General features: G+C 35.9%; 1 protein-coding gene across 1 annotated transcript; it reads left to right on the top strand.

Annotated features, from left to right (window-relative positions):
• The first annotated feature begins 6,829 nt into the window (after positions 1 to 6,829).
• LOC127848678 (transcription factor Sp9-like) lies at positions 6,830 to 19,209 on the top strand. The gene is given in 4 exon segments (XM_052381267.1): positions 6,830 to 7,093; positions 16,564 to 17,319; positions 17,321 to 17,531; positions 18,249 to 19,209. Coding segments are annotated over 4 exon segments (1,263 nt in total). The 5' UTR covers positions 6,830 to 7,075; the 3' UTR covers positions 18,527 to 19,209.
• Positions 19,210 to 19,654: the final 445 nt, after the last annotated feature.

Raw genomic sequence — 19,654 nt, 5'->3', positions numbered from 1 at the left:
ACGAGGCATAGCGCTTTACCATACGTACAAAGAGGAGCTCACGAGTGGCAGACACTGCAGTAGGTGAATGTATGTGTTTATGGCTGTTAGTTGGCAGTCACTGCAATGACCGCAAAATGTGTTCAGACATCCACCTGACTTCACGGAACAAGCATGTGTCACGTGTACACAGTTGCCATTAGCGCAGCCAGTCATGGTTTGTGTTGTAATAATATCAAATGGTTGCGTGTTTCATCTAACGTAGAAGTTCATACAACAAATGTAATAAGCGCCATTCATACAGCAACAGCATTTTCATTTCAACATTCGGTTTGAGTCAATCGTTAATACGCTTTGAGATCTAACGATGTGTTTTGCGCGAACAAATTGCCCCATATAGTTACCACATGAACGTTTAATTGGCACAAATTACTCGCAGGTGCTCGCGCATATAACACCGGTCGGTGCTCTAACAAGAACCCGCTTGAGATAAAACTGCGTTCTCGCGCTCGTAAGCACTTGCTGATAATGCTACAATATAATTTAGGCGGAGAAGTCAAGTTGTTTCGCAAATAAAATCTGAAGTGTTAATACAACGTACAAAGAGTCGATTATGGAACGCGACTGATGTACAGGTCATAATATACTTAATAGTTTCCCTATATCATTCAGTGTAAAAGCGACAACTTCAAGCAAAAATAAATGCAACATTTTGCACATAGAGACCCCCATAATCTTACCTTTTCTTAAAGGGGCTTTTTCGCAGATTTTAAAATGTTTTGAAGTTTGTCATTAAATGCTTTATATTGATAAATGCAAACATTAAATTTTAAAAGCTCCGGTAAAAAAATCAAAAAATAAAATTTAAATAAGGAAAAAAATAGCCCGCAGCAGGGCTCGAACCAGTGACCCACGGAATCCTGAAGTAAAAACGCATTAGCCAACTGACCTATCCTGCCAAGCAATCTTCGTAGTTTCACAAATGTAAACGACAACAACAGAACTCTCCATATTATTCAATCGTTTCGCGTTGCAACGCTTTATAATTTTTAGGTTTTTAAATCGTCAAACGATGCATATAATGGCTATATAATACCATGGCAAATGTTCAGTAATACTGTTTCCTCACAAATATCATAACTAAACCGAAAATTTGCGAATCTGAAACAACTTTTTTCAATTTTGTCAATTTACCAAACCGTGAAAAGATCCCTTTAAAGGCCACTCTAAGCGGAATCGATTAATGAAATTAAAAAGATATGTTATTTTCAAACCAAGAAAGAACTTGACACAAATCAAAATCGACTGTTTTTTGCAACTTTTTTCCGGCCGTTTCTTAGTGGAATGTAACCTTTTTCAGTGCGATGCTTTACTATAGTCTCCAAGTTTATCATATTTCAGGGATTCAGTAGTGAACATCTATTCATGCCCTACCACTATCTCCAAAAGATAAACATGAACAATAGTTCAAAGTGTAAAACATGTTTCCGAGTCAACTATGATATTTTCTTAAAGAGTACAACAAAAATGATTATTTAGTATACTGTAACCTACATACAGTTCTTAGGAATCGCATTGACTGGTCAGTTCTTTAAGTATCTGACAAAAAATCTTTAGATAAATAACTATCCGTTTGTCCGTGAACCAAACGTGGACACTTGAAAGCCGTAAACGGAATGTCGAAGAATTTCTTCTGCGAGTGTTATTTCTTTCACAAATAGAGACAATCATGAGCATCTTATGACCGATAATTGGCGCATTACTGCAGTAATGATCATTCCCTGCCCTAACGACCTTAAAACAAGTCAAGATGCTTATTACTCGGTAACTGTTGACGTTTGTTCAAGCAAATTGATGCGGGGTCGCAAAAACTAATGACATTTAATAAGGTGATCAGAGGGGTGTACACAATGGCTCATTAGCCTCATGAACGGGGCATTTTTACGCCCCGGCGTTCCAAGTTTCCTTTTGCGTGACTTGTGATAGATAGATGAGTTTTCAAACGAAATTCAACATTTAAATAATTTTACGTTTATTATTCCCGTCACTTTTGTGTCTGTTCTATACCTGGGTTTGATCGATGCACTGTAAATGACTAGGTTTTGCTCATAGATTTGTTACTTTGCTGAGTATATACTCTGATACCATTGTATAGTCACATATTTTGCGTAAATAACAATATAATTACATGTATATGTAGATATATTTAATTAAACATGACACATATATTTTTCTCCGGGATACAAAATAGCCGCTCTGAGATAATATATTCTACACTAGGCGCACATAAATAATAGTATATACAAGTACAGATATGTATATATTGTTGACTGTGTGCACATATATTATATCATGCAAGTGAAGTTATTGAAAAATGCAAGACCGGCTGCACATAAATCATATCATTCAAATGAAGTCATTCAGATATTCTAGACTGTGTTCACATAAATCATATCATTTAAGTGAAGTCATTGAAATATTCTAGACTGTGTGCACATCAATCAGTTAATAAAAGTGAAGCTATTGAGATAGTCTAGACTGTAGATTGGGTGCACATAAATCATATCATACAGGTGAAGTTATTGAGATATTCTAGACCTGATGTACTTAAATTATATAACACATATGAAGTTATTGAGATATTTAAAACTGGGTGCAAATTAATCATATCACACATGTGAAGGTATTGAGATATTTCAGATTGGAAACACATACAAATGTCATACAAGGGAAGTTATTGAGATATTGTAGACTGTACGCACATAAATTATATCATTCAAGTAACGTTATTGATGTATTAAAGACTTCGTGCACATAAATCATATCATTAAAGTGAAGTTATTGAGATATCCTAGACTGTGTGCACAAAAATCATATCATTCAAGTGAATTTATTAATGTATTATAGACTGTGTGCGCACAAATCATATTCGTCAAGTAAAGAAATTGAGATATTCTAGACTGTGTGCGCATAAATCATATCATTTAAGCGAAGTTATTGAAGTATTCTAGACGGTGTGCACATAAATCATATCATTCAAGTGAAGTTATTAAGGTTGCATAGACTGTGTGCACACAAATCATATCATTCAAGTGAAGAAATTGAGATATTCTAGACTGTGTGCACATAAATCATATAATTCAAGTGAAATTATTGAGATATTCTAGACTGTGTGCACATAAATCATATCATTCAAGTGACGTTATTGAAGTATTCTAGACTGTGTGCCATATCAATCAGCTTATTAAAGTTCAGTTAGTTTAGATATTCTAGACTGTGTATTGGATGCACATAAATCATATCAAACATTCGAAGTTATTGAGATATTCTAGACCTGATGTACTTAAAGTATATAACACATATGAAGTTGTTTTTAAAACTGGGTGCACATTATTCATATCACAAAAGTAAAGTTATTGAGATATTCTACACTGTGTGCCACATAAATGATATCGTACAAGTGAAGTTATTGAGATATTCTACACTGTGTGCCACATAAATGGCATCGTACAAGTGAAGTTATTGAGATATTCTACATTGTGTGCCACATAAATGATATCGTACAAGTGGAGTTATTGAGATATTCTACACCGTGTGCCACATAAATGATATAATTCATGCGAAGTTATTGAGATATTCTACACTGTGTGCCACATAAATGATATCGTACAAGTGAAGTTATTGAGATATTCTACACTGTGTGCCACATAAATGGTATCGTACAAGTGAAGTTATTGAGATATTCTACATTGTGTGCCACATAAATGATATCGTACAAGTGAAGTTATTGAGATATTCTACACCGTGTGCCACATAAATGATATAATTCATGCGAAGTTATTGAGATATTCTACACTGTGTGCCAAATACATGATATCATACAGTGAAGTTATTGGTATATTCTACACTGTGTGCGATATAAATGATATCGTATAAGTGAAGTTATTTAGATATTCTACATTGTGTACCACATAAATTATATCGTACAAGTGAAGTTATTGAGATATTCTACACTGTGTGCCACATAAATGATATCGTATAAGTGAAGTTATTTAGATATTCTACATTGTGTACCACATAAATTATATCGTACAAGTGAAGTTATTGAGATATTCTACACTGTGTGCCACATAAATGATATCGTACAAGTGAAGTTATAACGTGGATGTTGAATGGCGTTAGCGATTTTAGACATTTGGACATGGCATCATTTGAAATGATGAATGTTGGATTTGATTTGAATGTTGAATGCTGGGTATTTGCGTTCAGTTACACAATGTGAAATAGCCGAGGTGATTTGCTTGTAAAATTCTATTTGAATTTGATTAAGATGAGAAAAAAGTGACAATCATTTAAAAACAGGACATGCAAAAGTGTTATTTATAAAATGTGTGAAATAGAAATGTGAAATGGTAGTTGTGATTTGCTTGCGGATTTGTAAAAGTGATGGCGATAGTGATTTTAAAGGGGCCTTTTCACAGATTTTGGCATTTTTTAACTTATTCATTAAATGCTTTATATTGATAAATGTAAACATTGGATCGTAAAAGCTCCAGTAAAAAATCAAGAATAAAATTAAAAAAAGGAAAAGAACATTGCCCGGACCAGGTTTCGAACCAGTGACCCCTGGAGTCCTGCCAGAGTCCTGAAGTAAAAACGCTTTAGCCTACTGAGCTATTCCGCCGAGTACATATACATAAAGTATTTTATACCTTATATAAGCAATCTTCGTAGTTTCACAAAATTTAACGACAAAAACAGAACTCTCCAAATTATTCAATCGTTTCGCGTTGCAACGCTTTATAATTTTTAGGTTTTAAAATCGTCAAAAGATGCATATAATGGCTATATTAGACCATGGTAAATGTTCAGTATTACTGTTTCCTCACAAACATCATAACTAAAACGAAAATTTGCGAATCTGAAACAACTTTTTTCAATTTTGTCAATTTACCAAAGCGTGAAAAGATCCCTTTAATGTGGAATGGATGTAGTGATTTAGTTATGAAAGGGCGATGTTAAATGGCGATAATTACTTCAATGTGAAATTGAGGTATTGATTTGAACGTGAAATGGTGGTAGGGATTTCAAAATGAAATGGTGTTAGCGATTTCAAAGTGAAATGATGGTAGTGTTTCGATCATGGAATGGCGGTAGTGATTTGAATTTGGAATTACGGTAGCGATTTAAATGTCGAATTTTGTTAGTGATTTGAGTACTGTCTAAATGTAATTGTGATATGTGATCGTTAATGCTTACATGTGATATATAACGTTAGATAATGTTAAATAGTGATTTGATTGGGAATTTATCTCGTTAGCGACGTGCATGAGCGTGATGAATCTGGCACAGCTGTTTGAAATGTAGTTGATGAAACGTAGTTGATGGAATTTAGTTGATGGAGTGTAGTTGATTAAATGTAGTTAATGGAATGTGGTTGATGAAATGTAGTTAATGGAATGTAGTTGATGGAACGTAGTTAATGGAATGTGGTTGATGGAATGTAGTTGATGGGATGTAGTTGATGGAACGTAGTTGATGAAATGTAGTTAATGGAATTTAGTTGATGGAACGTAGTTAATGAAATGTAGTTTACGGAATGTAGTTGATAAAACGTAGTTGATGAAACGTAGTTAATGGAATGTAGTTGACGGAATGTAGTTGATAAAACGTAGTTGATGAAATGTAGTTAATGGAATTTTGTTGATGGAATGTAGTTAATGGAATGTAGTTGACGAAATGTAGTTGAAAAAACGTAGTTGATGAAATGTAGTTAATGAAATTTAGTTGATGGAACGTAGTTAATGGAATGTAGTTGATGGAACGTAGTTAATGGAATGTAGTAGATGTAACGTAGTTAATGGAATGTAGTTGATGGAACGTAGTTATTGGAATGTAGTTGATGGAATGTAGTTGATGGAACGTAGTTAATGGAATGTAGTTGATGAAATGTAGTTAATGGAATGCAGTTGATGGAACGTAGTTAATGGAATGTAGTTAATGAAATGTAGTTAATGGAATGTAGTTGATGGAACGTAGTTAATGGAATGTAGTTGATGGAATGTAGTTGATGAAATGTAGTTAATGGAATGCAGTTGATGGAATGTAGTTGATGGAATGTAGTTGATGGTATGTAGTTGATGCCGCGGGAATTATGGCATGTGCTCGTAGATGAAGATTGTTGATTCGCATAAGCAATTGTGGCACATACAGAGAATGTTCAAGAACTGAATGTTGAATTTTGAAAATAATATTGTTAATGCAGTGCTTTATTGTGGTACAGATGATAGTTCATGGTATACTGAAGTCCCGACAAATCATGAACGACAGAAAGCGGCCGACAACTCCGTGATTTAATGAGCTTCGTATTTTATTTTAACACCCATATTTGACTTATCAGACAATATCGCGATAAATCCTAATTTAAAAATATCAATCTTAAAGTATAAACTCCACTAAAACATGTCGCCGTTTGAAACAATCTTTACCCTGATTCGTTTACACCAAACAAATTAATTGAAACGATAGTTTACGTATAAAAAGATGAGTGATTCACGAGATAAGGCCAAGAGCTCACGGATGTGAAGATAACATGACGAGTACGGATATCAGGGTCACGAATAAGTCCAGTTCTCGCTTCCGACTGCATGTTGGAACGCCCCCAAAACGCCTCCGATTGGCTGATAATTATACAGCTAGGCTGGTACAACCCAGTAATTATCTCGATCAATCAACGCGCAGAAAAGTAGTCCCTCCGCCTTTCAATTCCGAATCAATTTAAACTCGCACAGAAAGAACACGTTTAAATGTTTATTTATTTCGCCTGAGATTGAAAAGTGGGCGGGTACGACGGCTGGTGTAAAAATAATCCACGAACATGTAAAACGCACAGCCATACACGCCTTCCGGTAAACTGTTACAGATTCATACAGATTATGTTGGATTATGTAGATACTAAAGATTTGTGATATAGATATACACTTATCATAAACGGTTGTTGACGTGAGGATTTAGAAATAAATGATAACCGCACTGAGATATTGATGTGTCAAAGGTGTAAGAATACCAGCAGGTGAGACCGGTGGCGTACGCACGCATGGCGACAATGTTAGGGGTGAGTAGAACAGGGTCACGTTCAGTAGACTGCAGACGTAACGCCTGAACGCGTCACGTGCTCAAGTTGAACGCTTCCTCAAGCTCGTAGTGTAACGACAGACGTTCTGGTTGATTATACAGAGGCTGCGTTTAATTACAAGCGTAGATTATAGCTATGCAGGGTTTTATTTTTCACAGACCATATTTAACCATATATCCGTACAGAATGAAGTTTCATGTAACGCATTTTAAATGTTCGATCAATCAAGGTGATTGACCCAGATATGTGAGCATGACATGATAATATTGGGATTTCTAAAAACTCATCGAACAATAAATCAGACAAGACATGAACACGTGAAGGATAAGAGTATGATATGGGAAGAAGACAATCACAATATAATGTCGAATTATATAAATGTTTTCATAGATCTACACAAAATGATAACTGCAAACATTTCACGTACAGCCGATCTGATTTTCCAGTAAATTGCGGCTATATACGGATAACTTTTGAGAACACGTTTCGAGCACGTCAAACGGTTATTTCCTTGACGCCAGGCTTATTAAGGGCGACATTTTCCGATTGCACTAGAATTTCGTGAAGAAGAAACATCATCCCAACGAAAAAATATATTAAAGCGGAAAGTGGCGTCCCTGATTCGCCTGTTGACTACACAGGCTTATATGGGACGACACTTTTCACACATGCAGTAAACCCAGTTTTCCCAAAACACGACTCAATTATGATTTCATATTTAAAGTATACAAGCATTTTTTCCATGAGATGATACTTCTGAACAATGCTTGCATGTATTCGAGCATTTCAGTTAACCATTTGTATATTTTAGCATTCAGAAAATCATAAATTCTATTTAAAAAATCATCTGAATGTATGCTTATGTGGTGAGATTTTTGTTCATGGCAGCAGGCAGTTACGAGCCTAGTGTTACAGCGTACTTGAAATCATTCCATGCTAGGCATCTTGTTTTATTTTATTTTCTACCTATGTGAACATTTGAAACTTGCAACACTATGTATCGTTCTAGAAATTTCCGCTATTGAGACTTAATGAAGTCAAGAAGGGAAACCATGTACTGCTAAAACCATATTCTGCCAAAATTTAAGTATTTGTCTATATAATTAATTTTTGTAGATATATTATTGAATGATGAATATCCACCAAAAATGACTCTGTATACAAAATAATGTGTTTTCGGTAAATCATTTATTTTCAACAACTTATCACTAATGCACGGAAAACGAATTTGTTTCTTTCAATACTATTCTATACGAATCAATACATCAATACTGTTTTCATTCAACATGCAATTGCGCCATGATAAACTATGAGCGTTTTAGAGAAAGTTTTAAACATGACGTTACTAGCTATCGACAAAACATCAAAAACAATCACTATGTAAGATCGTATACCGTAGATTGAATTTTTGCCGTCATCTTTGGAAACAGCTTAATTGCATTTAAAGCCTTAAGCATATCAAATAGAGGTATATTTCATCAATTTTGCAAACATAGTTTCAAAATTCATTCCTTTGGTTTCCAAACTATGATTGCGATACAGAGTTGATACGTAAATTCCGAAATTTTATTCCGATTTTCAAAATTCGAGGAGAAAGCATTTTGTTAACAACAACATAGTATATTGCGAAAATGTTATCATTAATATATGCAATAACATTTAAATATTAATAATAATAATATTATTATTAATAATGATAATACTACTACTACTACTAATAATAAAAATGATGCTGCTGCTGCTGTCGCTGCTGCTGATGATGATAATAATAATAATAATAGTAATATTATCATTATTATTATTATTTAATTTGTATTATTATTATTATACTTTTTATTAATAAATGAAAATTACTATATTTTATATCATATTTAACCATTGAATTGTTTATTAACATTTGTCCTGAATGCAAAATATTTTAAGAAAAAAAAGTTTGTATTACTTTTATGTATACTTTCCACTTATAAGTATGTACATTTATAGACGTTGCCAAGGTCTTTTCAGTATGCTCGACTGTTTAATACTATAGATAACATATGTTGCTCTCTAAAAACGCTGGACTGTTATAGTTTTGCAAATTAATTTATTTGTATTCATGTCATTAATAAGTTGCAAAATTAGCATATTTTATTTAAGATTGGTATAATTAAAAAGTATTGCAATCCGAGTACAAGTTGAAAGAAACAAACTCACGTTTTAAAAAAGTACGATGAAGGAGGACATTAAGCTGTTTCACAACTTTAACAACACTCTTTAGTCTTGTTCACAGATTTTCGTGTGTTTTTTTAACAATATTTAAATAACAAAACTGTTTACATCTGAACTAGTTTTAAATAATTATGCCAACACAGTGAAAAATCAAATTGGAAAAGGTACCTGACTTGGGGATAAAATCAGGGGCCTCTAGACACAAACGTTGACTTGCTACCAATGTACCACTCATGCTTTTGAGTGTGGCAGATAAAACCCTAAATGGCTAATACACAATCTATATTATCGATGAAAAGCGTTACAAACGCTTTCTTATTTGTTTACGATTCCGTTTAATGAGTATTTATTCACGAGCTTATCTTTATAAAATGTTTCTTAGTCATGATGGTAATTTTTCTTGTTTGAATATAATGGAAAAGAGAAAATTGTCATTTGTCCAATCTGTGAACAAGTCCCTTATAAACTGGATTCCAATAGGGAAAATGTCAGCACTGGTATTTGGTTCTAGTAAACCATTAGGTCCAGCGATGCTCACTTGGGAGAGTGACAACAGGTCAATTGAGTCCCTTTAAATGACTTATATACTGTTGACAACGGGCAAATATTACCAGCAGGCAAGCAAGCACAAAATACAACTGCTATTTGGCGCGGGATCAATTGCGACAATAGGCTTAAATTTTTCTCTCGTTTTTCGGAAATCCCTTCCCTAATATTCTACTCAAACTAATTCAAAGTAAAAAAATGATTTGTATTATGCACATGAACAAGTAACACGGACTTTTTGGAAATATTAGATAGGTAATAAATTAATCGTTGTATCTGTTTGAATTATTTTTTAAGAATTTGTTCACTTACTAGTTAGCTTGCTTGTAATGAAATAGCTTCACCATTGCTATTCTTGCAACCCAGAATAGGAAATAAACAATTTAAACAACAGTAGTTTGATCTGCGCACCGGTTGACCTGAACGCTGTGAACTGATTGGCTCATTACCTTCACGTGATCACGGTCCGGTGAGCAATGTTCACACGGGTGATTAGCGGTCCTCAGTCAGGGCTAATTAACTTGACCCCTTGAGACTTTCAATATCATATATGGCCATTTTAACACAAAAAATGTCGGCTGAAAAGGCACTATGATAAATTACTGCACACAGTAAGATTAATAAACATTTCCTTATATCGGTTTGTATCAGTAGATAATCAAAAGTATAATATATTAACAGTTACTGAAATTTGTTGAACTATGATTGATGAAAAATACTTCAAAATATACCGGGTGAAAACTGTTGCATCAAATATGCAACCTAATATTACCACCCTTTTTGTGAACCTATACATATTTTATTATACATTTAATGCATGAATTTAATTTGACTTTTAAATTGCGATAGTTTTTACGGCTGTTCATGATAGTTAAGTATGGCTCGAGCGTCTATGTCATGTTTAGAGAGGGATGTCTGTCAGTTATTTTATGACTGAAAAGATTCAGTCACATATTGCATATAGCTTTTTATAGCAGATCATCATTTTCATTTATGTTTATATATAAGCATTATTTTCGATTCAATGGGCGCGAAAATTGCATCGCTTCATTCCACTTATAATGAATCCTATTAAAATCATAAACGACAATAACTAACAATTAACAGACAAACCAGTCAGTTCATTATGATAATCGATAAACCAAAGGGTCATGGATGAGAGCAAAATAGAGAATTCAGTCCAAAACTTAAAGAAAATCAGATTGTAATAATTACTGTAATTACGGGTTTACAGGAAGATTAAAGAAATGATGAGAGTTTATTGAATCGCTCGTTAGAGCTAATTTAATTATTTTAGGGGTAAACCAGTGTAGACCAAATGGGGTGGGGAATACATTAAGAATTCGCTAAGGTTCACTTGATTTATTTTCTATGAAGAAACAATTAACATGTTATTGCATCCCAATTGATTATCGCGCCGTGATTTTATTAGCGCAAATGTTTCTTTAAAGACAAAATGGTAAAATTTAAATTTAAAGAAAAAGTGCGTAAATGCAAAAAAGGAAACTACCGGTAAACTGTACATTCAAGCAAGCAACACAACACTCGCAACTGAAAAAACGTATTTGAAATAAAGTATTACAAATATTTTTTTCTTTACAGATATTAATTAAATACATAAAATCATACAGCGGTTGTAACGCTTTTCGTCGATAATTAGGAAAATACGTGTATTACTAACACAATTATAGCGCTTTAAAGCGGGACTGCACGATTTGTATATGTGTTAAACTGTAATATATTGATAAAAATATGTTACAATAACACAAATTAGGCAAGAAAGATTATACATTGAAGACGAATTTCATAAAATGCAGCAAAGACAAATTAGCGCCCCGAGTCGATTGTGACGAAGATGTTTCGTACATATTTTTCTACAATTACCGTAGCATTCGTCTTTTTCTTAGGATCGGAGTTAGTGTTCGTGTGTCTTACGAATAGATATCGTTGCAGGAATTTAAAATGATCCGTACAACTAAATTTAGATTCACATCGTACATTCATGATATACATGCTGGCGAATCCGACTTAACAATTATTTTCGATTTCAGAATTGAATATCTGGCTTATTTCGCATTTTTCGACACATGCTATTCTTAACTTTTATATTAATTTATATTGAAATATATGTATAATACTTTTTTTTTTACACATTTGATATAAATACAAAAATATTTGACAAAATCGTGCAGTCCCGCTTTAAATACTATTTGTTGAAATGCATTACTTATTGGAAGCTTGATATATTTTTCTTTCAAAGGTCAAGGGCTGGAAACCCGATGAAGGAAAATTGTGTATTGTGACACATTTTGTTGTTATTGCAATTATTTAAGATTATTCCAAATGTTATGGCGTTTTAAGTTCACAAAACATATTAACGTTAAAAAAATAGGAAAATCTGTTCACTCATCGTTTTAATATTTCATGAATAATAATATGTGTCTTGTTCTGAAAAAACGGGGCAAAATGCATGTGCGTAAAGTGTCGTCCCAGATTAGCCTGTGCAGTCCGCACAGGCTAATCAGGGACGACACTTTCCGCTTAAACTAGATTTCGGTAAAAAGGCACTTACTTTAAACGAAAAATATCATTTAAGCGGAAAGTGTCGTCCCCGATTAGCCTGTGCGGACTGCACAGGCTAATCTGGGACGACACTTTACGCACATGCATTATCCCCCAATTTTTACAGAACAAGACACATATCTTAAAAGCATCCAAATACAGACCCACCAAATTGTATTAATATTTATGAAACGACACATGAACAATATATTTAAGAGTAAAAAGCTCAGTTGTTATATTGGAAGTTAAATAAGTGCGTTCTTTAAAAGCATTGGAAATAATTAATAAATGTAAACATTACTTAACGATTCTCAAGAATCAATTATACTTGTTCTTGTTGCATTGAATATGTATGACAGCACAGAAATGTGAGATCACATGCACGGTGTGACATGACTGAAAGGCAGACGGAACAGTAGTCCAATGTCGGCTGTTCTGACACTTTACTTGAAGCATTTGCATCAGCATATTGACTGAATATTGTGTTTTACATCGACAACTTCACGCTCGGTGGGTGGCCGATACATTTCGGAGATAGGGACAGGATTGTAATAATTGTTATGCTGTACAATAAAAACGGTATTTGTAGTCAGAAAATTTGCCATGTATAGTACATTAATGATTTGCCTCCGCGTAAGAACTAGAAAAGAAAAACGATTTCAATTAAGTAAGATTTTATCAGTTCGATGTCTCGCCTGTTGATATAGAGACTACCATGTTGAATACAGATATAGAGAATACCATATTGTATACAGATACGTTTATTAGCAAGGCTTGCCAACATGGGTATTCTTTTTATCTCATCATTTTCATGTTGATTCTGTCTTCGTTTTGAAAATAATCAAAAGACAAATTGAAAATAAACGCAATTTCAGATGGGTTGTTACTTCGTAAATGTATGTATGGTGAAGGGATAACATGTATTAATTAGTATCGATATACATGTAGATATATATACTGGTATTGTAGACGCAATCTTCGTGTTTCGTCCGTCTTAAAAAACAGCGCTCGATGAGTTACATTCATTCATCTCTTTAATTAAACAAGCCAAACAATTAAATCTTAATTTAAAAAGACTCCCATTAACCGTCGTAGAAATTCGTATGCAAATGTTTGTTCTTGAACAGGCTAGATTTTCGAGTTCACTGTGTTTGAAACCATCAATCAAACCTTGTTCGAAATGAAATTCGACGTGGCCACAATGGACAATTTTCAGGTATATTCCTCCACAATTTTATGTGATTTACGATCAACTTTGTTTTACCCACTTATGTGCAGAGCTAACCCATCGACACACTATTAGGACCCAAAGGGTTTTTTCTCTCGAGAGTTCTGTTAAACAACTTTTCTCTGAGTCTAATTGGATTATATTTGATTGACGGTATTTGCTTCGATAAGTTTCTAATATCAGAAAGCCGTGTCCCCCTCGGGATATTTGTCATGACCTGTATAGCGAAGCTTTGTGGGTTGACGTGAGTTGATTTTATGATTTTGATGTGTTTTGATGTCGCACTTGATCGGCCATTGGTGTGTACATGATACGATTGCTTATTTGACGACCACAGAAAAACACCTGTGGCAACCAACTACAGACAACAGTGATTCTTAAAGTCAAAAACTCACAAAAACAGTTTTACCTGAGCAATAAAGTATGTTTCCCATTCGAATATTTGAAATGATGCTTGGGACATACGGGCATGTAGACGTTGAGAGTAACGGGCATGTAGACGTCGAGAGTAACGGGCACGTAGACGTTGAGAGTAACGGGCATGTAGACGTTGAGAGTTCCGGGCATGTAGACGTTGAGAGTAACGGGCATATAAACGTTAAGAGTAACGGGCATGTAGACGTTGAGAGTAACGGGCATGTAGACGTTGAGAGTTACGAGCATGTTGACGTTGAGAGTAACGGGCATGTAAACGTTGAGAGTTACGGGCATGTAGACGTCGAGAGTTCCGGGCATGTAGACGTTGAGAGTAACGGGCATATAGACGTTGAGAGTTACGGGCATGTAGACGTTGAGAGTTCCGGGCATGTAGACGTTGAGAGTTACGGGCATGTAGACGTTGAGAGTTACGGGCATGTAGACGTTGAGAGTTATGGGCATATAGACGTTGAGAGTAACGGGCGTGTAGACGTTGAGAGTAACGCGCATTTAGACGTTGAGAGTTACGGGCATGTAGACGTTGAGAGTAACGGGCATGTAGACGTTGAGAGTTACGGGCATGTAGACGTTGAGAGTAACGGGCGGGTAGACGTTGAGAGTAACGGGCATTTAGACGTTGAGAGTTACGGGCATATAGACGTTGAGAGTAACGGGCGTGTAGACGTTGAGAGTTACGGGCATGTAGACGTTGAGAGTTACGGGCATGTAGACGTTGAGAGTTTCGGGCATATAGACGTTGATAGTAACGGGCATTAAGACGTTGAGAGTAACGGGCATGTAGACGTCGAGAGTTCCGGGCATGTAGACGTCGAGAGTTACGGGCATGTAGACGTTGAGAGTTACGGGCATGTAGACGTTGAGAGTTGCCGGCATGTAGACGTCGAGAGTTGCGGGCATGTAGACGTCGAAAGTTACGAACATGTAGACGCAATTTTAAGTACGTCCGATCAGTCTGCTGCGGATGTATGTACAAGCGAAAATCTCATGCTTTCAATAAATGTCAGTAAGCTAGTTTGAAATAAGGTAATTTTTAATATTCCGAAGTCAATATTAGTCGCTGCTGTATTGTAGCGGTTTCCGATTCATATAGTAACCCAGTACGAGTTTGTCATATCGTAACCTAGTACGAGTTTGTCATATCGTTACCTAGTACGAGTTTGTCATATCGTAACTTAGTTCGAGTTTGTCATACAGTAACCTAGTACGATTTTGTCATAACGTAGCCTAGTACGAGTTTGTCATATAGTATCCTTGTGCGATTTTGTCATATGGTAATCTAGTTTGAGTTTGTCAATATTTTCACATGTGAAGCCGTTTTAATACTTTACAAATCGCACGTATTGTCTGACATAGTGGAGGTGTCGAAATGACAACAGGACTTGATCAACTGTTTGTTAGCCTTACATTAACACGGTTCAGGGGCTATGACCTGAAATTAAATAACTTTTAACACTTTTACGGGCTTCCCAAATCTTGTTGGACCGACTAATCCGCGAGCTGTGAACACGACAACAGACCTATCAAGTTCTCTGTCTTTATGACAGCCGAGATGATTGTGATAAAACATCGTTTGATCTCTGGGTATTGACGAAAACTTTATCCGGTAGAATGCGTGACAAAACTTAATCAGATTAACCAGCGCGTGCTTGCACTGTGCGTCCATGACCTGCGCATCCTTAATTCTACGGTAAACCCGAGATTATTGATTCTAAATATGCCATATGAATGAGTTTTTGAATAATTTCTGAAGATAAATGTTACCACAACCGTCACTTTGATCATCAGGCTGAGCTCTCTATTCGATGTTAAATCTGACAGGCCTCCATCACACGTCAGAGTGACTGCACGATATAGACCCACCGATCTACAAGATTTATGTCTTAATAGAAGTGCAAAATATACCGTATTCGCAGCTTATCTATTAAACTTGTGTTTTGACCTTAGATCGTGGGTCATCTTCTTATTAATGCTATCCACACAACCAAATGAATGCATTTCTAGTTGCTATTAATTAATTATCTTGGAATACACGTAATACTGTAAGTTTCAAGTGGTATTTCCAGTTAGAAGAGTCAACCTTATTAAGCTTAAAGAACATAAAAACAAATCATCATCATCATCATCATCATCATCATCATCATCATCATCATCATCATCATCATCATCACCGTCACCGTCACCGTCATCGTCATCATCATCATCACCATCATCATCATCATCATCATCATCATCATCATCATCATCATCATCATCATCATCATCATCATCATCAACAACAACAGCATCAACAACAGCATCAACAGCAGAATATTCCCCCCATTATAAATAAATACTCTATGTTTGTTGTTTTTAAATAATATTCAGTGCTGTTTTAAACATAGAAGACCGTAGAATGATTGTAGTAAATCCTAAGACGTATCATATTTATCGTTGTTGCTTTGTCTTATACTCGTGTAACTCCCTACAGGAGCCTAATCCATTCGGCGGGACCCCGCTGGCCATGCTAGCCGCCCAGTGCAACAAGATCGCCGCCAAGTCACAGGGCCCTCTAGCGGCTAGCGAACTCCACAAGGGATTCCATCCATGGAAGAAACCTCTCAGCGCCATGGACGCCGCGCACAGCTCCCTGGCACTAACCTCGCAGCGGATGTCGAACTTCAACTCGTCGATGGCGATGTCTAGTTCCGGTTTTAATTACGCGAGGAGTAATTCACTGCAAAGCTGTGCCGGTGCCTACGGAAGTGAACTGTTTTATCCCCAGAGTTCCACAAACTCTTATACGCATGCGCAGTCAGAAAGCTGTCAGGCAACACTGTCTCAGAAAATGTACGGAGAGTCGAGTTCGAACATTGGCAACGTGTATTCGCGAGTGCCTAACGGTTCTCTTTATGATTCCTGGTCGTCCTACATACCCAATGCCAACAGCTACAGTATAAAGTCAGACTTATCTAGTTCAATGACGTCACCAGCGTCGTGGTGGGACATGCATTCAAACCCTTCTAATTGGTTATCGGACATAAGTGGGTCCTCAAACAGTATTCACTCTCATTTATCTGGTTCGAATTATCCGAATTCGGATACACTTAACGCGTTTGGGCATTCGCTGACTCCTAATGGGTCAACATTTCCCCATTTGTTACAAGACACCTTCAAGTCTATCTTACCTTCCAACAGTGATTTGAACGCCTCGTCAGTGAATTCCGTTCTCGATGTCCCGTTCGGCTGCTGCCATGTCGTCTCTCGCCTCGTCCAGGTCACAGCGGCGCTATTCGGGACGGGCCACATGCGACTGCCCGAACTGCCAGGAGGCTGAACGTCTGGGTCCAGCAGGCGCTTCACTGAGGAAGAAGAACCTGCACAACTGCCACATACCCGGATGTGGGAAGGTGTACGGGAAAACCTCGCATTTAAAGGCGCATTTGAGATGGCACACCGGTAAGCGCTCGATTGCACGAATGACTATATAATCTCGATACATATGCAATCAGTTAGTTTGTAAACAATATATAAGATATAAATATGTACTGGTTTCGTAGCAACACAGGTTTCAAACATATTTGATAAACACGCAAAAAATATTTACTTAATCTAAAATGTCGTTGCATATTCATCACCCTCATCCTACATGCATGCCTAATAAATACACAATGTAATCCATGATCTATAAGAACATACTAGATGAATAACGCATTAACAAACGTAAAGCTATTAAACTATTTTTGAATGTTTTACCAAAATGACATTAAGTTGAATATCAACCATACAATATATACTAGCGGATTCTTGTATGACTTGCAATAGTGTTGTTGTTAAAAATAAATGTTTGTCAATCATATTTTTGGGGACATAATTGCTTTAATTATGAAACAATACCTTAAATGTTTATCAAATGAGCCTTGGTCTAGATACTGGTTTTAATGCATGTCTGTAAAGTGTCATCACAATCCGCACAGGTTAATCAGGGACGACACTTTCGGCTTTTATGGAACTTGTTGTTTAAAGAAAGTCTCATTTCAACAAAAATACACTTTAAGCGGACTGCACAGTCTAATCCGTGACGACACTTTACGCACATGCATTAAGCCCGGTTTTCCTAGAACGAGACTCAAATAAACGTTTACCACGCGTTAATAGTTTTTGGCATGTTTTCAGGAGAGCGGCCTTTCGTCTGTAACTGGTTGTTTTGTGGGAAGCGGTTCACGCGCTCAGATGAGCTGCAGCGCCACCTCCGGACGCACACGGGAGAGAAGAGATTCGCGTGCCCCACGTGCAGCAAGCGCTTTATGCGCAGTGATCATCTCAGTAAACACGTCAAAACACACAGCAACGATACCAAGAAATCGGTCAGTGGAAGTGACTCTGAAAATAGTCAAGATGTGAACGGCAATTCTCCAGTCAGGGGAGGTAACAAATCACCATTAAGTAAATAATGGTGGAATAGTGATATATAATCAAAGCAATTTATTAACCTGAGAATCAGGATTATATTTTTAATTGTTTTATTATTCATTTGAAATAATACTCACCTATGCATATACAAGCAGGGAGATGTTTTATTAATGCATTTATATATATTTGATATGCATTTTCTGTTTAATACGTTTGAAGATCTTACAAGAACTGTTTATTTTATAGACTGCTAGTTAACAGATGTTGTAATGAATTCGAATATTTGAGCAGAAAACACACACTTTAACCCATTTATGCCTAGCTTCTAGAAAAAAGGCCTTGGCATAATGCGGCGTGTCATCAGGGTCTGCGCTGTTTGCTCAAAGGAATTTCTGTAAGAAATATTATAAATATATAAATAAATATACTAGACATCTCTAATTTTGGAAATAAATTGATCCAATTTAGAAGGATGGGAGAGTCCACTAGGCATAAATGGGTTAATGTCACTGCTTTCATCGATGTGTTGTACGGATACAAGGAGTGTTCGGGTACAGCTACAGACGCTATCGTGGTCGAGATATGATGCTGCGTAGTTCAATTTTCGCTAGATATATTTTCACTGTTGTTCTAAGACATACTGGTGCCTTTGCTGATGTTGCTATTTATGAATTGCAAAGTTGTTGATTTTTATAATGCTTAAATAAAGCCAAAAATAAGCCTTTTCCTGTACGTCTTTACTAAGTTTTTCCTTTGCATTTTTACCAGTGACACACTTTTATCAAAACAATGGTCACATTGGGTCCCAGAGAAGAATATAGCATTTTACTCGATTAATGCGTTCTTACAAAACAAATCATTTCAGATATATGTGATGCGAAGAAGTGCAATCTCGTAAAAACGGAATTATAAATGTCGATTATTTGCGCAACACGAAGAAATCGGCATTGGTTACATTGGGTTTTAAATTGCCGCCTTGATGGACTGCTAAATGTGACCATGAAGCGGTTACCCGCATCGTCTTCTGTTCATCAGTTTAAATGTGTTCTGACAAAGTAAATGTGCGAATTTACAAAAACAAACAAAAACACTATATTGTTATCGTTCAAAACACCAGAAATAATTAAATATCACCGATCTGTAGCGTCAAAAGATGTGAGGTGACATTC

This window comes from Dreissena polymorpha, chromosome 10 (genome assembly GCF_020536995.1).
Source record: "Dreissena polymorpha isolate Duluth1 chromosome 10, UMN_Dpol_1.0, whole genome shotgun sequence".
Lineage (NCBI taxonomy): Eukaryota > Metazoa > Mollusca > Bivalvia > Myida > Dreissenidae > Dreissena > Dreissena polymorpha.
The sequence above is the reverse complement of the archived record's forward strand: the minus strand, read 5'-3'. Positions and strand labels throughout refer to the sequence as shown.